General features: G+C 43.2%; 1 protein-coding gene across 1 annotated transcript; it reads right to left on the minus strand.

The window, feature by feature from the left end:
- Nucleotides 1-7,028: 7,028 nt before the first annotated feature.
- On the minus strand, nucleotides 7,029-15,696 carry LOC107278464 (uncharacterized). Its single transcript, XM_026025120.2, has 3 exons — nucleotides 15,461-15,696; nucleotides 11,453-11,971; nucleotides 7,029-7,298 (listed from the first exon to the last, which is right to left on the minus strand). The coding sequence occupies exons 1-3, from the start codon at nucleotides 15,683-15,685 to the stop codon at nucleotides 7,029-7,031; spliced, it is 1,014 nt and encodes a 337-aa protein (XP_025880905.2). The 5' UTR covers nucleotides 15,686-15,696.
- Between the last annotated feature and the right edge of the window lie 6,960 nt (nucleotides 15,697-22,656).

Below are 22,656 nucleotides of genomic sequence, written 5' to 3' on the forward strand. Positions count from 1 at the left end.
CCGGCTTGGTCCAGATAAGCGGGAACGGCGATGATGTCACTGCGGCGGTGCACAGAGCGCGCTCTAGAGCGACCATGACATGGCGGCGTTCCCGCTGCTGTAGAAGATGAAATGGAATGGGATCAAAACCAAAGTTGTTCGTCATGGTGAGATGAGAATGGAACGAGTATGAGTTAGAGATGAAGAGAGCTCGACGACGGTTGGCGATGTCCCTCTTCTTGGCGGCCGGCAACGAAAGAGAGGTGGAGAGGGAGAGCTGGAGCTTCCTCCCTCGGTTGGATCGGCACTGGGATGGTGGGTGAAGAATGGTGACGCAGCTGGGTGGAGTTGAAGCCTCGGTTCGGCGCTGCCACGTCGAGGCCACGCGTCGTACACAGCCGGCGCCAATCTCTCTCTCTCGGCTGTCTCTGGTCCGGCTGGAAGATTTGCACAGGGTGAGGACGAGCCAGAGTGGCTGCCAAATGGGTCCAGGTCGTGGCAAACTAGGCTAGGGTGAGAGGGTTGGGCAGAAACGTGGGTGAACAAAAGGTTTGAATGATTTTAAGGATTATTTCTCTCTCCCACTTTAGTATTTCAATTATTTAATTTGTGGGTAGAATAATTTAGTGTGGATTTTTCTGAAGGTAGATGAAGATACCTAAATTCCATTTTCTTTGGTTGCACTCAAAAATTATGGATAGATTACTCACAGAAATTAGAGGAATATGGGTTCTTTGGAAACTAGTTCGAATTTTTAGGAGACCTAAACAGAGAAGATAAATTCTGGAAAAATTATTTTTATTCATGATAAATTACCTAGTATTTGAATAAATTATTTTACTTATACACTTTTATGCAGTTAAATGCACTTTTAGACAAAGTATGGTTTTAGCCGATTAAGAACTACAGTTAATCTAGTTTTTATTAGTTTGACTGATTTATTTGAGGTACCAAATTTAGTTATTAAATTATACCAAAATTACAGTGAGTTGTATGTGTTGATTAGAGCCTACATAAATTTTCCCATGATTTTATCTTGCATGAATTATTTTAGATAATTCGCAGGACTTATGTCTTATATGTGTTTCCCTTTCCTAAATGCATGTAAATGTTTATAAAAGTTATATTTGGACTCTCATTAACATGAGGTGATGTTGATATGTTAGAATTACAGTTTACCTTACACATGTCATAAGCTCCTTCCCTATTTATGCATAAGTTTACTTTAGTATTAAATTAAGAGAATGCTTATAGAGATGATTAAGATAGAATATACCCTATATGATATAATTTATTTGTTCACTTTCATGTTCATGACATGTCTTCAGATGGATGTCCAAATTAGTTTTGTGAGGCTTGACATTATCCATGTTGATTTTTTTTAAGGTGTATGGTTTCTGTGTATTATTTTCCATTAGTTAGCACTAGGCCCTAATGGTTTAGTTGTTTGTCTAGATTGCAATTATATTCATGAGACCTATTATGAAATGCAAATCGAAAATCCAAATGCATATGAAGGACTCAAGTCAAAATATGATTTATGCAAGTATGCATGCTTTCACTTGGGTTGCATCCAAGTCCTAGGTTAAAGATGAAAAAGTTTTTAATTTGTTCTCAAATTTTATTCTTGCAAGAGTTGGATCAACTCCACCTAGGTTTAAAATAGAAATTTTTGGTTTACAAAATTGAAGAACTTCCCTTTCAACTAGTTTTGATGGAAATTCCTTAATCCTAGAATTCAGGTATGTTACACTTGCCTTTGGGTATGCTAGCATGCCAGTTCATTTGATCCTGCAATCAACAAGAAATAAAGACAAAGAAACCGTGGTTAAATCCATAAATGATAGCCGATCGGCTAGGTGCCGATGACGTAACATTTATCTTTGAGCCGATGTCATATTTAAATCGATCGGCGGTTGTAAATAGATAATAAAGAATTAAATCTACTCGATTGGCCATAGATATTAACAATATATAATCCTGGTGTCGATATATAATTAAATCAAGTGATTGGGATAGATCGGTCACCGTGCCGAGACAGTATAAATCACTTAGATCGAAATATGTATTAACAACAAGACTATATATGTTCATAGCGTAGCCAATCAGATAGATATAGCATGTATCAGCAAATACTCCGATACAACTCTATGTTAAGATATTAAAACAAGCAGAATATATCAAACAGAAGCTTAATATACTTAGATGCAATAAGATCTTGACATAAAGGGCAGATTTAACATGTCAATAAAACACATAAAGCAAATGTAGTTAAATCAGGTAAGATTGGCTAAAACCCCGATGCTACCCTAATCGGCAACCAGAAGGCAGGCTAGAGTTGATATTCTAAGCACGACTTAATAGATCAAACTCAATTGATGCAGCATTAAGTATGAAAAGAAGAACAATATCTAGACAATCAAGCCGCTAGAAGTTTCATAGAGTGGTAGATATCTTATATAATCTAAATCAACGTCGATGTCTAACCTAATCGGTTGTCCTCTACTGAAAGATGTTAGCCGATTGTAGGTTAGATAGCGATATTGCCAGAGATTATGTAAGATATATGATAACTCGACGAATTACATAAACAAGATTAGAGTGTCATAAAAATGGAAGCACTAATCCCGAGAACGCAAGCCGTCATAACAAGTTTTACCTCTTGTTGAAGATCGAAACCGATGCAGCTCAACCCGAAAGCAAGAACTCGTCGAAATAAAACTAAAGAAAAAGGGTGGCGATGCGCCGAGATTGTATCGAACGTGTGTGTTAAATAATTACAAGGGGTTCGGGGTCAATTTATACCCGAGAATTACAAACTATCTCCATATCGGACACGACTCTTATCTCTAACAAACTCTAAGATATCATAAGTCTTTGCGGCAGACATTTGCCCAAACATATCTCTAAGGAAATTACATAAAATATCCTAATTAATAGATACAATTGCCTTCTCAAGACTCTACCCACGTGTGGCAATCATCTTGAAGCATATCAACTCAACCCGATGACGTACACCGAGTTGTATTGACGGATTCAACTCAATCGGCTAACCTCGTCCGACTCGAACTCTGCCGATCTTAGCCGTAGCCGACTCGGACTTCAGCCGATTCTTACTCTGTTCCCGAATTGATCTTTGCCTTTGACTCCGCTTCGATCTAATCCTCTTTTCTGATGGTGATATTACCAAATTCGGTCGTTAACACCACAAAAATAAATTTTCCATGCTTCCATGTGCTTTCTTCTCAGAAAAAAAGCTCCTTTTGAAAAAAAAAGAAAGGGGAGGGAAAGGCATGGTTATGAAATGAAAAAAAAATAAATAAAGTTATACTCCATCAAGCATGAGCATGATGTTAAAAGAAATTTTTGTAGCCATGCCCACTTCCAATAAAAGAAGGATTTTTGGGAGAAAGAAAGTAAATCAAAAAGGAGAAGCATTAAGAAAGTAAATCAAAAAGGAGAAGCATTTTCTTTATTTTCTTCATGCACCATTTACACCATATATCACACACTTTATGCACGATCTTGATCTTGAGTATGTTTAGTTATCTGCTTTAGTCTAAGTTTTTGACTTAGTAATAAATGTGAATGCAAGTATACCATGATTGATCCCTACCGAGCGCCACATATCAAAACCTTAGAGTAGGAATCAACAAGGCAACATTTGGTGAGGAATTCATTTTGATACACTTAGAGAGACTGAGTGAATCACTTGAGGAACTTGGTTTTGTTTTTCAAAATCATTTGAAAACTTCCGGAACAAGAGTTGAATAAAGATCGGGTGATTGGTGCTTTAATTGCTGTTCTGTCTTTCAACCGCTCAAGGCAAGGAGAAGCAGTGTCTCGTGGGAATCAGGGGTAAGGGTAAGCCACCGTGCCAAAAATTATTTAATCTAAGAGAGAGTACATATACCTTGCACCTGTATCTTTGAGATATGCAGCATAGTAGCAACTCCTGATCAACAACCAAGTCATTGTTTCCTTTCGTCCTTCACTCGGGACGAGCAAAGGTTCAAGCTTGGGGGTTTTGTTGACGGTCATTAACGATCAGTTTCGACCATCAATATTACTAAAACATGAGAGAACTAGTGATGCTTGCAATGCATAAATATGTTAGAATAATAATATTCCACTAGTATTAGGTCTACTAACCTTTTGCAGAGAATGACAATAAAGTGAAGGAGAATCGACATCAAGTCAGACGATAAATCAATCGGACGATGTCGAGAACCAGACTTGTGTATGAATGGGCCAAGAACGCAGACTTGACACGATGAATCAGGCCAAAATTCACAAGTCTACGAAGTGAAGCAGCAGAGGAGGCCGCCAGCCAAAGTTGGGCTGGATTGGGCCAGCCCCATGTTCGGACGAACCTTGTGGTTCGGCCGAACCTGCCTCGCCTCCGTTGGATCTAGGTTTTGGTTGTACGGTGTAGATGAAGCCCCTATGACGGTTGGAGGGTATTACCGACCATTCCAATCGTCACAACCGTCATAGTTCAGCTAGAAAAGGACTTCACCTTCTCACTTCACCCACACACTTCAAGCAAGAGCTCTCTCATTCCTCTCAAGTTTAGTTTAGTAGTATCTAGCTGGTGGAATAGAATTAGAATAGGAAGCAGGAGTCTGGAAGCCTTCGGAAGAGTTCGGGTACGGCTCTAGTAGCTTTTCTTTCCTCTTTTGTAAGCTTTGTACTTTTATTAAATACTCTTCTATATACATTTATGGTATTGAAATACTTTCCGAGTATATGAGTACCAACTTTACATTATGTTCATGTTATACTAACTGTACGGCTAGCTTATCTGGGAGATGCTTTGGTGCGGGTATAGTGTTTGCATATGCAATTACTCTATGTCATGACGATGATATTAGAGTAGTATCTGGTAAGTTAGACGTGGTGTCTAGATTATGGGATATCATTATTTGGGGTTATATATTGCGGATGAGAGGTGGGCCGCTGATGGTGACAGCTCAGTACGGGTATTCCTCCGCGCCTATATATAATCCTAAGTTAATTTCATGGGGCGGGTATTCCTCCGTATTTAGCCCTGGTTGGATGGTCATGACAGGCTGTCGTAAGGAACTCGGCAATCAGGGGTGGCTTCTCGAAGTACTAGGAGGGCATCGGATAGAGGGTAAGCCACCGTGCCAAAGATTATTTAATCTGAGAGAGAGTACATATACCTTGCACCTGTATCTTTGAGATATGCAGCAAAATAGCAACTCCTAATCAACAACCAAGTCTTTGTTTCCTTTCGTCCTTCACTCGGGACGAGCAAAGGTTCTAGCTTGGGGGGTTTTGTTGACGGTCGTTATCAATCAGTTTCGACCGTCAATATTACCAAAATAGAGGAGAACTAGTGATGCTTGCAATGCATATATCTGTTAGAATAATAAACTTCCACTAGTATTAGGTATACTAACCATTTGCAGAGAATGACAATAAAGTGGAGGAGAATCGACATCAACTCAGACGATAAATCAATCGGACGATATCGAGAACCAGACTTGTGTATGAAAAGGGCCAAGAACTCATAATTGACATGATGAATTGGGCCAAAATTCACATGTCTGTGGAGAAGAGAAGTCCAGGAGGCCACAGCCAAATTGTGGGCTGGTTGGGCCGGCCCCAGGTTCGGCCGAACCCATTTCTCGACCGTTGGATGAGGGGTTTGGTAGGGACGCGCCAGATCTACTCCAGATGGCGGTTGCGGGGTACATCGGAAAATTCCCCTTCCACAACCATCATAACTACCTATATATAAGGAGCTCACTCTCTTCACTTCAACACACACCTCAAGCAATAGCTCTCTCATTTCTCTCAAGTTTAGTTTAGTAGTATCTAGCTAGTGGAATAGTAATAGAGTAGAAATCAGGAGTCCGGAAGCCTTCGGAAGAGTTCGGGTATGGCTCTAGTTGCTTTTCTCTTCTCTTTTGTAAGCTTTGTACTTTTATTAGAATACTCTTCTATATACATTTATGGTATTGAAATACTTTCCGAGTATATGAGTACCAATTTTACATTATGTTCATGTTATACTGAATATACCGCTAGCTTATCTGGGAGATGCTTTGGTACGGGTATAATGTTTGCTTATGCAATTACTTTATGTCATGAAAATGATATTAGAGTAGTATTTGGTAGTTTAGACGTGGTGTCTAGATTAGGGGATATTATTTGGGATTACATATTGCGGATGAGAGGTGGGCCACTGATGGTGATATAATCCTAAGTTAATTTCCTGGGGAGGGTATTCCTCCGTATTTAGCCCTGGTTGTATGGTCATCACGGGCTGTCGTAAGGAACTCGGCAGTCAGGGGTGGCTTCTCGAAGTACCAAGAGGGCATCGGATAGAGGGTATTAGCTAGTATATCAGTTAACTAGAATGTATGTATACGTATCATGGTTCAAGAAGGCGCTAGGCGCTAGTTGGGCGGATAGGGGGCGCCTAGCGCCTAATTGGCGCCTAGGCCCCGCCTAGGCGGCGCCTAGCGGGCGCCTAGGTCGGGTCAAATAGTTAAATTCAAGAAATTAGTAGGCATATTGCATAGAAATTAGACTATATAACACTAAAATAGCAATAAAACACAACCTAAGTAATTTAACCGCCTAATGCACCATTGAATGCCTAATCGCGGCGGCTACCCGGCGCCTAGCGCCTAATGGGCGCCTAGGCGGCGCCTAGGGCCGATTTTTAGAACACTGATACGTATATTAAAAGTATAGGAATATATTATCTTTCTCTTTTCTTTCTACTTAGCTCACATAATATATTACGAGAATGAGTAGTAATGCTTGTGTCACTCTACCCTTGGATTATCTTAACCTTTGCTTAGAATATGATTATCACAAGTAATATATAAATTATTAGTTGAGTTCTCTCTACATGATCTTTCCACGGGATAAAATAAATACGATACCCTTGGAATATTCTCAGGTAAAATGCTACAATGGTATATCCGTGTGCTTGCGGATGAACTCTGTAACCATAATATACCAGGAGTATTTCTGCGCCATTGCTGGGAATTATATTTCTAGTAATATCGTTAAGAAATACCAACAACCATCATCTTGAGGGCAGCCTCCTCGCAAGCATGATCAACTATGCCTGCACAAGCTGTCACCACCATGTTGGGTAGGTAGGAGGGAATACCATGGACCTCACAACGGACCTGGTGTGGGAACTTGCTACTGAGAGGACAAATCCTGGTGCACTCCAGCTCTGCTGGGAAACCAACCACAAATGCCATGCAGACGAGCTCAGCAACGAAACCTTCCATGTCCTGACCATGGTGCGTGTTGGGGCGGCTGGCCATCTATAGAAGACAAAGGAGAGAGAATCAATGCATGCTCAAATCCAAATATAAGCGAAACGATAAAGGACTCAAGTAAAACAAACAAATAAGAGCAAAATTTTGTACATATATTATTTTGCATGAACGAATAAATATAACTGACATAACTGAGCAATAAAGTAATGCGGAAATTAGATACATAATAATAATCACAACATAAATAAACTTTGCAACCAATACACCTCAGCTAGGACCTAATGCATTCCTCCCATTAAATCTCGACTGACTGTCAAATAAGTCCCAAATAATTTTACTAAAACCCTTGACTGACCTCTTTAATAAATTTCAATTGAACGAGCGATCAAGATTTTTCCCATAAACCGAAGGAACGAATCCCAATTTTCCTGAAACAAATCCAATTGCACAGAACAAATGCAATAAAAAGGATTCGGAGGGCTCTTAGGTTTCCATTTGGCTTGTCCTACGATCAAGGTCGGCTCTAAGACCAGCTTGTCATGCCCAGAAATTCCCGAATAGAACTCCAAGCAGAATGTGCATTAAAACCCATTCCCAGGACCGGCCAGGGTACACAAACGACAATATTGACATACAGATCCACGTCTTACAAACATTATAAAAGTCTTACATAAATGCAGTGGAAAAGAAAAGGTAAAATAAAACTAATTCTTGTCTTGGATAGTGAGCGGCGCTATTCCACAAGCATCCTCGACGGCACGGACCAAGCCTACTCCTCTGAGTAGCCACCATCAAAAGCGTACTCGAACTCTAGGGTTGGGAGATAGAGCAAGACTGAGTACTACCCACTGTACTCAGCAAGTCATACCGGAATAGAGGGTATGATACAGGATATAACCAAGGATAGCTAAAGGGGTTCATTTGCATAAAGCTAGCATTTAAGAATAATAGTTGAAAGCAGTAAAACAGTTGTAGTTAATTAATCAATATTAAATCATCACTGCTCAACGCTACACCACGTTGAGACAAACCCAAACCACCACCTGAACTAACCAGTTCATTAAGCCAATTTATTAAGTGGGATTAATCACAGTGAATCTGGTCAACCGCCCATAACCGTGGGCACGGCTATTCGAATAGTTCTACTCTGATCAGAGGTGTACAATGGTACACACAAGATAGCCCCACGACACGTTTTCGTGCGCCGACATGCCACCACGGCATATCGGAAAGAGGCCGTGACAGGACCATTCGCATAATCCCCTCTAACCAATCGCACCGCACCCTAGCAGGCAACGGGCAGCTTCTTCTTGTGCCACGGTGAATCCGGAAGCTGCATAGACGTCGCATGGCCCATCCAAACTCCATCACGCTCACCCTAGCCTGGGTACGTCAGCTAGAGGAAAGCTACACTACAATCTCAGCCGTTGCCAACGCTGGCTTGTGGTAAGTACACTAAATTCTTCCAGGGTTTCCCGCGAAACGGTCCTTAACCTCCATGGGTGCGACTAGCAAAACCATGCACCCACAGCCCACCATTTAGTGTATTTTAGTTGATTAACACCATCATGGTGGTACATGTCCAAAGTTATGCTAAACCAATGTCTAAGCATTTAGCGAGAATCCCCCATTGTGTGCTAGTTCGACTAAGCAAGGCTAAGCAAGTCCTAATCCAACATCTAATCATATTACAACCCAAGATAGCAAAGGAATAATAGTATACAAGTAGTAAAGTTGAGTACAATAGGTAAATAAAAGAATGATTTAAAGGAAATAAAAGAGCATTTGCAAATTTAGGAGCAACATGATTGATGAACCAGCTGGAGGGACCTCGGCTACTATCTTGAAGTAAATCGGAGCGTCGGACGAGCTCGATTCTATACGACGTACGAGCACGGTGAGGCGACGGCGAGCGATCGGGGACGGCGACGACCGGCGGACAAGCTCCGGAACCTCCTGGCGAAACAAATGAGATGGATTAGAGAGAGAGGGAGAGTTCAAGAAGGGCATGGACGTGGGCCGAAGGCGTCGGCCATGGCATTGCTCATCGGCGCATGGTGAAAAGGGGCTTACGGAGGCGGATTCGGCCGAACGGACGGCGGACACGGCGGCTCGCGGCACGGCGAACGCGGCGGCGTCGACAGCGAGGCCCAGCGCGGCTGCTAGCAGCCGCCAGAGGCGGTTAAAAGGCGACGGTGGGAGGTATGACGGTGCGGGAGCGATAGGATGCACGGGAGTGAGCGGCGAAAGGAGGAAAAATGAGGAGAGGGAGGTGGGGAGTGTTTATATAGGGGCGGGGAGCTCGGACGTGGCCGGGAGGAGCACGAAATGGCCGGCGAAGTGGGGGAGGTGTGAGAGGAGAGAGAGGCGGGATTCAGATTTCGAATCCCGGGCATCTCGTGGGCGCGGGCGAGTGGGGAAGGGGGTAGTGGGGCGCGGGGGAAGGCGGGGCATGCTCGTTCGTTGGCGACGTGGCTCGGGAGGGGCGAAGAAGGTGGGAGAGGCGGTTGCAGCATGGGCGTCGACGGCGTCCGGAGGTTGTGGGAGGACCTGACAAGTGGGCCCTACCTGTTGGTGACCCCGGGAGAGAAAGGAGGGGGCACGTGGGCTGCGGGCTTGGCCTCGGGCCAGCCCAGCAAGGCGCGCGGGCGGAGGGGAAATGGGCTGACGGCCCAACAAGGGGAAAAAAGAGAGAAAAAGGGGAAAAAGAGAGAAAGGATTTCCAGGGGATTATTTAATGCTTGTGCTTAATTTTAATTGATTAAAATTATCTCCAAGGCTCTGAAAATTCCACTAAAATTTTTGTTAGTATATTTTGACATGTAGAACTCAAGAAAAATTTCACATGCCATTTTACGGTTTCTCTCTTGACTTAAAAATTTTCTTGAGATGATTTATTAATTTTAATTTCTGCTTAGGAAGAACTTCAGGTTGTGGCATGCTGTAACTCCCGTAATCTGAAACTCCCTCCTCTAACTCCTCCTTTCGTGATCGTGATCGCTGTAACTCCTCTAACTCCTCCTTTATGTCCCGTACTCTGTAACGTAATTGCTGTAACTCTGACTCCCCCTCTTGGCTACTCCCACGTAAGCGCTGTAACTCCTCTAACTCCTCCTCTCGGTGTCGCGCCTGCTTTAACTCCTCCTCTAGCTTACTCGCTAACACTGGTGGAGAAACCATCTTTTATCGGTCAGCCAAATTCCACAATAATCCTGGTTCTAATAAAAACTGGGACTAAAAAGCATCTTTAGTCCCGGTTTAAAAGTTGAGGGGTACTTATTACCAACCGGGACTAAAGATCATTTTTAGTCCCGGTTCAAGAAGTTGAGGGGTTCAAGACAGACCCCGATTATTTTTACTACCGGTTGGTATAAACAACCGGGACTAAAAACAGATCTTTAGTCCCGGTTGTTTATATCAACCGGGAGTAAAGAGTACCCCGAACCGCGCGCCAGATATTATCCGTGCGCCACAAAAATAATTGTTTATACCAATTGTTTTTACTTCCGGTTGGTATAAACAACCGGGACTAAAGATATCTCCCCCTTCATCCCCTTCCTCTCCCCTTTCCCCTCCCGTTCCTCCCCTTCCTCTCCCCTTCCCCCTTCATCCCGGGCGGGCTGGCGCGGCGGCCAGCTGGCCGGGCGGGCGCGGCGGGCGCGGCGCTCGGGCAGGCTGGCGTGGCGGCCGGCCGGCCGAGCTCGCGCGGAGGCCGCAAGGACGGTGGCCGGGAGGCCGGCGGCGCCCTCCTCTCTGCTGCTGATTTTTTTTGAATTTTTGATTCATTGGATTTGATCTGTGATTTATGTGATATTAGATCTGATGTGGGAGTTGTGATGTATTTCTTTTAGGATTTGTGATGTATTTTTTGTTTGAGATTTTGTGATGTGATGTATTGTGATCTGTGATGCATTTCTTTCCAATATGTGATGTATTTCTTTCCAGATCTGTGATGCTACTTTGATTTGGGGATGATTTGGGAATATGATCGGGGATATTTAGGGAGCAGATCGATTTGAGAAAAAAAAATAACCGGAACTGCTCCTGATGGATTTTTAGTCCCGGTTATTTTACCCGGGAGCGTAACTCCTCTGACTCTTTCAATAGGTGTGTCTGCGCAATTCCCGTTCCAGTTGCTCATCCACTTGCTGCAGTAGAAGCAAGCGCCCTCGTTCCCGTTCCAGTTGCTCATGCTCCACTTGCAGCTCCTCTATTGTCTGGCGTTTTCCCTGACGCCCGCGTTCCAGTTGCTGCACGATTTCCTGATCCTGCTGCGGCACATCCACTCCAAGCTTCAATCGTAACTTCCGAAGACTTTCTCGCCCCTCCTTGATCTCCTTCTGTAGGCGCCCACGTTCCACTTCTTCCTTCTTTTTCTCTTCTTCTATTTGACGCAGGTCCATGCGCAGAGGCGACGCCCGGTAAACGCGGACGCCCTGCCTGCGCATGCTATCATAGAACCTCTCGGGATTCCAGACGGCGACGTAAACGCCGATGGCGTCCGTGAAGTTGCCACTCCGGCCGCAGAAGCCGACGATGGACCCCGAGTGCTCCATGGAGACCTCGAACCGCGTCCATCCAGCTCTGTCTTCTCCAAGATTGCCGTATGGTCCGAACGTCCTGTTCCGGTTGCTCCTGAACTGCAACCACCGGATGAGGTGGTTGTCATGGTAGCCGCACATGTGCGTCAACACCTCCCCATGGAAGTCGAGCTCCTCCTGTGTGCGTCCATGCATCAGGTTATTTGTCAGTCAGTGATTAATTAGTACAAAGCATCTCTCTGCAAGCTGTTTGTTTTAACGGAAAGGCTATATGGCTGTTGACAGAAAAAGGATGGATGGATCATTCGTTTTTTGGGCCATCCATTCATCTTTGAGATTAGTGCTGATTATGTTCGGGCTTTGATAGACATGCAGTTTTTAGTCCTTTGACTGACCTTCGTGGGACCCACATTAACTATTGAATTTTGAAATTCGCGCCTGCATTATCTCTGTTTGAGAGAGAGAAACGTAGAGATTTTTCTATCCCTGAGACAGAAATCGAGAGGGGAGGACACAAGAGAACAGATTTTTGATATTTGACTTGTTCTTTCGGATATTGCACTACGATTCGTCCTAGAACAGTGCGAGATGAGGATGAGGGCCCGTGTTTCGACATGCCTCGTGGTATCGTGGTAGTCAACGTGACTCGATCTCCGTGCGAAATTTCTGATTTTGCGCGACGTGACTCGATCTCTGTTCAAAATTTTCGATTTTTCACGCTGTGTCTATAGAGTGGTTTTTTTTTCTATTGTATTTAACGTTTTCTTAGCCGTAGGATTATGCGCTAAGATTAGTGCAGAAAATTACAGTGCTATATAACTAAAATTACATTCGTAAATTCAGTTGATACGATATGTAAGTGCACTGTAATTTTGATAAAAATACTGTGTAAATAAATATGTATTTATTATTTCCTTTAAAATATAAAATTACAATTCTATAGACCTAATATTACATTTGTAAGTTAAGTTGATATGACATGTAAGTGTATTGTAATTTCACTATAGTTATACTGTAATTACAATGTAACTATAATAGAATTACACTGTAACTTTTAGTGTAATTGCAGTGTAACTATAGTGAAATTTATCTTCTATGCATTAGCATATACCTAATTGAGTATATGTCTATGGGTAATTCAATATGGAAGTTTGCTAGTTTTATGGATATGGGCATTTTAGTAGATCTGAAAGTTTGTTCTTGGATATTTGACATGTTTTTGTTTAGCTTATTTGAGCTTTAAATTGTGCTTCCTGTTTTTTTTCTCGCTATATTTTTGGGCCAGTGATTGCTCCTCTAGGTTTATTTGGGCATGTGATTTATTAGATATTGAATTTGGGCTTTAGAATCAGTTTGTTGTACTTTCTGGTTTGGGCTCAAGAAATTTGGGCCTTCGTATGGGCATGTGTTTGGGCTCAGGAAAAAAAATTGGGCCTCCAATAAAATCATATATGAAATTTGCTCTTTTATTTTTTCAGTTTGTTTTTTATGTCAAATATTTCCAGCGGTTAGATCTTTATCCTAAGGCTATAAAATCTGCATGATTTGAGCATAAAAATTCTGTCAAATAATTTTCTCCCAAATTAAACCGTTCAATCGACGACTGAGTATTTGTCTGTGTTTTTACATAATTAAAACAGTGGAAAAATTAATACAACTCCACGATTAAAGAAGAGTCCCTACTGATTCTATAATACAACTAGTTGATAAGTTCTATTAGATCATGATTAAATGAACTAGTCACCGGCTCACCGCTCATGAAAACCTTTATGAGATTGTCAGAAGCAAGAAGCAGAGGCCTTGGGCTTTAATAAATTGGTCATGATCTGTGCCCATCGTCGTTACCAGGAGTTGTTTTACGATACACGGTACAAGTGACAAGGGGCACTGGTGTGAGTAAATTCTAACCATTCATTTGCGTGGGCATTTCTTTAAATGGTATATTAATTGTAAAATTTACCCACCTTTCCACCGAAGGTAATTAAGTCAATAGTTTCTTTCTCTACAGCTACAGTACTGAACCCTTAGCGCATCATTACTGCAAAAGCCTCATAGGTGTGAGTTCATTTAAAACCGGCACATATAAACCTTTCCCTAAATCCACAGGATGAAAAAGGATACAAAAACGTCACCTTTGGGTAACTATATATGCTGGTTGTAGAGGAAAATCAACACAAATACTATAGGTGTCGGTTTTTTTTAGAAAAACTTGTACCTATAATTTATAGGTACTGGTTAAGTAAAAGCCACCCGGAGCGGGCGACGAATAGGACGATGTCGGATGTTGGTGGCGACGGTGGCTAGGTTTGCGGTTCGATGACGGCAGCGACGACAACAACCTCCAGCATGCTCGATGTTGACACGAGGGTGGCACTGGCAGCGGAGGGGTGAAGGCGGATCAGGTGGGAGTGGAGGATGCGCAGCGATGGGCATCTAATCTGGTGGAGGCTGGCCTTTAGTGAGCCCGTTCCGGTTTTGGCCAGCCTTGAGCTTCTTGGATCCGGTGGCTGTGGGTTGCGGCTCAGAAAGGCAGGACCACGATGTAGTCAGATGGATCTAGCCCGCCGTACTCTTCATCTTCTGCGGGAGACCTTGATCGTCTGGGAGACCACCGAGCGGTGTCGAGCCTTGGGGCATGCCGGATCTGGCGGTTGTGGGTTGGGTGGATGTAGAAGGTAGAGGGAGAGGAAAAAGAGATAAGACGAGAAACAAAAGAGCAAAAGATTATTATTTTAAGGGTTTGAGAGAAACGAGGTTACGAGAGCTGGGGTGTTTTTTAATCTCATTGGAGCATGATTTGATCACTAACGCTAAACAAATTTAGCCATATTCCATTTTAGCAATGTGATTTTGGAATTTATTTTAGTCATCTTATACTGCTTCTAGATTTTGATATAATCATTAGATTTGAGCTTAGTTTTTTTTTTAGATTACGTAGTGAACTCTAGTTTATACCTATGATGCAGTTCTATGGTTAGTTTTTAATCTATCTAGATTTTACTGAACTCCTGGTTCAGACTAAAATTTTTTTAGATCCCATTCATCTGTTGTTTTTCGTATTTATTGATTAAAATTAAATATGTATATAACTTATGTTGAAAGTTATACATCAAGCGGATTTGAATAGGTGATGTTCTAATGATTTTCAGTTGTAGTGGTTTGCTGATTTCACTGTTCACGCATTGTAGCATCGCGTGATTGTCGACGGTGTTGTGAATTTAAGTATTGTGTTTGGTCTTCTTTTTTTTATTAGGGTGGTTAATTTAGGGCTGTCATAGCATTATAACAGATTAACAGTACTAGAATGATTATTTGTTTTATTTCTGCCGCTTGTTTGTTTTTGTTGTATACATTGAAATTAAAATTAAGCGATAACCATTCACCCCCTTCTGATCAAGGCAACCTCGCTACAAGTGCCATGCGTACATCAAGCCGCTCCTCCAAAGAGTAGTCCAAAGAGTAGAGTATATATAGAATTTTGAATCCAGGATGCTATAATCGATTTTTAATTGTCAACAAAAAGTATTTAGATTTTGGGTAGACATGGCAGTAATAAATATAAGTTTCTAATAAGATAGAGTAGATCCTATAAGGAGTGGAGAAATTGTTTTCACTTGGAAAATCACTTCCTAAGAACAAATCTATCAAGTATTGCTTGCTACATACCTCGGGTATTCCATTGCCTCCCTCTCCTTGCAGGGTACCTTTCACACGTTTGCCATTGTCGTCGTATTCAAACAACATTGAGCTGACACACCAGGAAGACCCTATACTCATTCGGCGTACACCGGTGTAACCGCCAGCACTGGCACCATGGCCTCCCTCATCCCAAGCATGGCCTCCAGTTCCACCCCACGGCCCTATCTTCACACGCTGAAGTGTCAAGACCATTAATACACCTATCACTGGTGGAGAAACCCTTTGTAGTCCCGGTTCGTAACCCCCCTTTAGTCCCGGTTTCCAAACCGGGAGTACCAATCCGGGACTAAAGATCGCTATCTTTAGTCCCGGGTGAAATAACCGGGAGTAAAGATCGATCTTTAGTCCCGGTTGGTAACACCAACCGGGACTAAAGATGGCTCAGCCGGCCACGTGGCTGAGCCATCTTTAGTCCCGGTTGGTGTTACCAACCGGGACTAAAGATAGAGCTGACCTTTTTTTTTTTGCATGCCCCTGTTGCTGCATGGTTTATATATATATATATATATATATATATATATATATAAACCATGCATATATATGTTTCAATACATATATATGCATACATATATATATATATGTATTTATACATATATATGTTATGCAAATGCATATGTATATAGATATATATATGAACAAAATATATTTACATTATAGAAAATGTGTACACATGCATATAGAAACATATGTAGTCATGTATTAATTACAATCCATTATATGTCCTAGCTAGCTACGATTTCGACGTAGTAGTACTCGCTGCTAGCTCAGAAGCTAAGGACCGGTGAATTGTGTTTCCGTCGTAGTAGAATTCACCCTTGGGATCAAGGATTTCTTCGTTGATGAATCCCATGAGTTGTTCTTGAACCGCCGCGATAAATTCCTTGTGTGTGGTCAGGTTATCCCTCATGCGAATAAACTATATGAATGTATGAAATTGATTAGTAATTAAACAAGAAATCGCTACGTAATGAAATTTTGAATTTATTTGTACGTACATCGAGCTCTCTTGTGGTGATGATTTGGTCTGCAAGGCAGTGGCAATACTCGCACACGTAATAGCCGCACAAGTTAGTTCCCTGCTTTTGCTTTGCGCACTACAAATAAATGACAAACAACGAGAGATCTAATTAATATACACTTGTATGTATTTGAATCGGAGAAATATAAATGTAGAGCATGTGTACTCACAGGAAATTTGAACTTCCGCCTAAGTCTTTCTCTCCATTTGCCGCGGACCAAATGACGGAACCGATACCAAGCCCTACATGGAGTTTAAAGCTATGATTCGTAGTAGCAATTAACATAACAAGATTTTCTTAATTAACAAAGGAACTTATGACGGTACCTGTCTATAAGTTCGAAAACCTTGTCAAACGTAGACTCTTTTTTATCCATTGAGTCATATACGTTGACGGTGCAGGCCTCCAGGTCGATGAGTAAAAGCACCCAGTGGAATCTGTAATGTGCGTGGGATGCATTACATATGAAACACTTAGCAAGTTCGTACGGGAATGAAATTTGGTATGTAGGAAGACAGTAAAATTAAACTAACTCTGTGTTGTATGGCAACAGTATGAACGTCTTGTAATGCTGCGCCTTCAGGAGATGGACGAGATTGTCCTCTGTTTCTTGTGGATATTGGTCGAGCATTGCGACGTTTACTTTCCGAGGGTCGATGAATCCAGTATCGAAAACCCTCCGCCGTCGGGCCCTTTGAATCTCCATTCTACAACGATAAAAGGGAGTATATTATTTTCTATGGTCTACTTATATACAAGGACCTAATTAATTAAAGGAGACGTATAGTAAGAAATCTAACTGAACGATATACTTACAAAATCCAGCAACTCATAATACAGACGTCGAGGGCGTCCAGCTGGTATAGTTCGTAGATTCCCCTGAAATTGATCCAGAGAATGTCATCTCCTTGCAAGAAGTCCGTGTCCCTGATCCTCGCTCCGATCATCTCTCTACCGGTGGCGCTCATCTCCATGTACAGCTGATGGAACTTGTACATTTGTGTGGGTAGGGACTGCAGCAGCTCAGGCTTGACAAGCGGTTTACCGAGTTCGTACATGTATTTCACTTCCGCCTTTTCGATTGGTGCGACTCCTAGCAATTGATCCGTAGTTAGACCGGTGTCAGTAATAAATTGTTCTATCGTCATTTCTTTACCGGTCACCAACGGCTCGATCTCCTGGTTTGGTTGCTCTCCAAGCTGAGGGACTGGTTTGGACTTTCCAGAAGATGCTTTCTTCAGCGTTCGCTCATAGTCCGATAGCTTGATGGCCTCCTTGACAGATGCAGACATACCCCTGAAGAAGTTCCTGACACTGGGGTCTATAGGAATCTTCTTTTCTGGACTTCGAGGCTTGAATTGTCTCTTGACTTCTGATGCAACGTAAGCGTCAAGCTCCTCTTGCGTGCAATCGTACCCCGGGTCCTTGTTCTTGGCGGCGTCAACTTTCGCCTTCTTTGTTGCCCTTGTGTGGGCAAGCGGTGGAGCTGGGGGGGCCCTTGACTTTGAAGGTGCCGGAAGAGGAGCTTGCGGGGGAGTAGGTGTAGGAGCACGAGGAGGAGTCGGTGCAGGATCCTGAGGAGTCGATGCTGGAGCCTGAGGTGGAGACGGTGCTGGCGGAGCACGAGGAGGAGACGGTGCAGGATCCTGAGGAGGAGATGGCGGAGCCGGAGGAGATGGTGCACGAGACGCCGCTTGTCGCCCAGGGAGGATGATGTACCGCCTGCGCCATAGAATAATGGCATGGCATGTGTCTCGTAGATGCGTCTCACTGTCTCCTCCAGGGTAATCCAGCTCGAGGTCCTCGTACGCGCCTTCGACCAACTCAACTTCGACCTTGGAGTATCCTGCTGGAATCGGCCTGCAGTGGTAAGTACCTGAAGGGTCCGTTGGGATGGCCATGCCCGACGCCACCTTCATGTTGTGAGAGATTATTTATTAGTAATCAACATATATAAGCAGCAACTAGCGGAATGGCTAAATCTTACCTTTATTGATAAGTTTTTGAAAGGAATATGCAGCTCACATGGTGTCCGCTGAGTGATGTCATCAACGGGACAGGTCGATTCGTCCTGTGTTTGCATGGCGTCCATGCTCTGTGATCCTACCTGCCCCGTTGAGGCGCAGCTGCTACGGTTTCCTGACGGGCTCACCATTGCAGGAGGAATGGTCGGCTGGGGATCATGGGACCGATGTGCGGCCATGCGTTCATCAACCTTCCTTGCAACCTCCTCTTGCATGTTGAGTTCGTAGCTCGATACCCGGAACTCTAGGTCTGCAATCTTCGCCTCGGTATCTCTCTTGCTCCTCATCCGACTCCTGTACGTGTGGATGTCCTCCTTGAAACCAATCTTCCAAGGAATCACCCCTTTCCCTCGAGTTCGTCCTGGATGCTCTGGAGTCTGCAGGGCGAGTGTCAGCTCGTCCCTATCTCTGTCTGGTCGGAACGTGCCCTGAGAGGAGGCCTCCACTGCATCTGTTAGTCGTCGCGCAGCCTCTTGTATCTGATAGCCGAAGACCAGTGAGCCATCAGCTGGGTTGAGCGTTCCACCGTGAGCATAGTACCAGAACTTCGATCGTTCCGGCCAATTGGCTGTTGCCGGTTCGATACCCCTCTCAATCAAGCTAGCCTCCATCTGCTCCCACTTCGGCATCGCGACGCTATAGCCTCCTGACCCCAAGTGGTGATGGTACTTCTTCTTGGCGGCATTTTCTTTGTTTCTTTCCATCATCGCCTTCCCTTGTTCACCTGTCTTATATGCAACGAACTCGTCCCAGTGATCCCTTAGCTTTGGGAATGTGTCGAAGTTCGGTGTCTGCCCCTTCAGTATATACTTCTGGTACAGATCTCCCTTGAAGCTCTGAAACTGTTCTGCCATTTTCTTCAGAGTCCACCTTTTCACTTTGTCCTCTGTACCCGCAGGAAGGGTGAATGTCTCGAGCATTGTGGTCCACAGCATCTCTTTCTCCGAATCTGGGACAAAGCTCTCATGATCTCCGCGTGCCCTTGTTCTTCGCCAGTACACCGTACTGACAGGCACGTTATCCCGCACAACCCAACCGCTGTGACGTACATAGTTCTTGGCGGCTTCGGCCGGGGCACTAGGACGTCCATCTTCTTCCACTTCCGTTATGATGTGCCGACCCTCAAGCTTCTTCGCTGCACCTCGTTGCCCGCGTGCCCTCTTCTGTCCAACGGAGGGTTGACTACCACTAGCCTCCTCCTCCTGGTTCCCCTCCACATCCCTTTCCACGTGCCCCTGCTGGTTCCCCTCCGCATCCCTCTCCACGTTCCCTTCCTCGTTCAAGTACTGGTTTGGATCCTCGTTCCCCTCTTCTTCATTCCAGTACTGGCTGCTTCCCTCCGCGATTGTATCGTACAATATCTGTTCCTCATCGCGGTCAGCCATCTGTTGATACAAGAAACATCTGCTAAGTCACGAGACATTTATGTTTTAACAATCTAATTCATGTATGCTAAGTGTAAATGTCGTACATTAGAACCCTACACAACCTTACGTGCTAAGTCTAATTACAAATCGTGATATAAGCTAAGTCTAGGTGACGTATATTATACAACCCTAGCTAGTAAATAATTATATACTAAGTCTAATTACAAATAAAATAATCTTATATTAAAACTCAAATAATATTACATGCTAATACTAAAATAGTCATGTATATGCTAAGTGTTTCGTGCGTATATGCTAAGTCTAATTAAGACTACAATAGTCAATTGCTACTTGTCACACCAATTCCGTAGTCAATAATTACATACCAAGTCTAATTACAAATAAAGTAATATTATATTAAAACTCAAATAATATTACATGCTAAGACTAAAATAGTAATGTATGCTAAGTGTTTCGTGCGTATATGCTAAGTCTAATTAAGACTACAATAGTCAATTCCTAGGAGTCGCACCAATTCCGTAGTCAATAATGTCATACTAAGTCTAATTTGCAATAAAATAATCTTATATTAAAACTCAAATAATATTAGAACACTACACAATCTTATATGATAAGTCTAATTACAGGTCTAATAATCTTAATTACATTGCATTACAAATATAACAATCATTTATATTATTACGTCACTTGCCTGCTCCAATTCCTTCTAGGGCTAGCTCTTCCACTCAGGCTTGACGGACGACTCCGACAACACGTCTTTTCTGCAAGATAAAAAAATGTATTAGGATAAATGCGAAGTAACATATATATATATATATATATATATATACATGTATATATATATACATGTATATATATATATATATTGCATTTCACGTTAACGTTCGTCCTCGTTCGTTCGCTCGTTCACGTTCCCTAGCTCGTTCACGTTCGTTCGATCGTTCTCGTTCTCGTTCACGTTGTCGCGGCAACGTACGTTGACGTGTTCGTTCTCGCTCTCGTTCGTTCGATCGTTCTCGTTCTCGTTCGTTAACGGCGGTGTGGCGGCATCGGGGCGGCGGTTGGCGCGGCGGCGTGGCGACGGCGGCGGCGGCGTGGCGTTGTGGGGCCGTGGCGGCGGCGGCGTGGCGTGGCGGCGGTGGCGTGGCGTGGCGTGGCGGCGGCGGCGTGGCGTGGCGGCGGCGGCGTGGCGTTGTGGGGCCGTGGCGGCGGCGGCGTGGCGTGGCGGCGGTGGCGTGGCGTGGCGTGGCATGGCGACGGCGGCGTGGCGTGGCGGCGGCGGCATTGCGCGCGCGGCGGCGAAGGCGGCGGCGGCGTGGCGACGGCGGCGGCGGCGTGGCGTTGGCATGCGGCGGCGGCGTTGCGCGGCGTCGAAGGCGGCGGCGTCGAAGGCGACGGAGAGAGATCGAGATCGGAGAGATCGAGATGCATGAAGGGAGATGCGGCGGCTCTCACCCCAGAGATGCGGCGGCAGCGGAGGAGGCGGAGGCGGCGGCGAGGACGACGAGCTCGAGACGACGGCGAGATACGGCGGCGTCGGCGCGGGGATTTGCCCTAGGCAGTGGCGGCGAAGGAGAGAGGCCGAGAGAGATCGATCGGCCGAAAACGTTTAAGTGTTGGTGAAGAAGACGAGGGCGCACCGGGAATATATATACCCCTGGATCTTTACTCCCGGTTGTTCTCAACAACCGGGACTAAAGACTTTAGTCCCGGTTGTTGAGAACAACCGGGAGTAAAGAAAAAATCTTTACTCCCGGTTGTTGAGAACAACCGGGACTAAAGATATCTTAATATCTTTAGTCCCGATTGTTGAGAACAACCGGGAGTAAAGAAAAGATCTTTAGTCCCGGTTGTTCTCAACAACCGGGAGTAAATATCTTTTCCCGCTATTTCGAAATTCTTTTTAAACCCGGTTAGGGTTAAGAACCGGGACTAAAGATTATAGCACTGCATATGATTTTCGCTTACATATGTGTTTATAAAACAGAAGTTAATGCATTAACATTATTTAAAGTACAAAGATTGATGACAATTACTTCGAAAAATTATTTTTGTCTGTAATAAATTAAGTGGATAAATCGTAATAAGCAAATATATGACTTATAATTAATAAAAATTCCAATATATATATATTCTTAGCATATATATGAATGATATTATTATATTGGTAAAAACTCTAATTAAGATATTAATGTACATACTGCATGATTTAAAATTAATAAAAATTGTAATCATCATATGTACTTAGCGTAGGAATTATATTAAATTAAATGCTAACAACTCTAATTAACATATGTAAATGCCACATGCATGATTTAAACCTTTTAAAAATTCGAATAGTCATATATAAGTAGCATATGAAAGATAGTAAATTAAATTGTGAAAAACTCTAATATATGAATGATAGTTTTAAAAATATATTAAATGTAATACTTTTAAAAATTCTCCAGTCAATTATAATTAGCATATGAATGATAGTAAATTAAATGTTAAAAACTCTAATTAACATATGAAATTGCCACTTGCGTGATTTAAAACTTTTAAAAATCCTCTAGTCAATTATAATTAGCATATGAATGCTAGTAAATTAAATGTTAAAAACTCTAATTAACATACATATGAAATTGCCACCTGTGTGATTTAAAACTTTTAAAAATTGTAAGTATCACATATAACTAACATATACATGATTTAAACTTGTTGAAACCTCTAATAATCGTGCGTAATTAACA

Source organism: Oryza sativa, chromosome 4, assembly GCF_034140825.1.
Source record: "Oryza sativa Japonica Group chromosome 4, ASM3414082v1".
NCBI classification, from domain to species: Eukaryota; Viridiplantae; Streptophyta; class Magnoliopsida; order Poales; family Poaceae; genus Oryza; species Oryza sativa.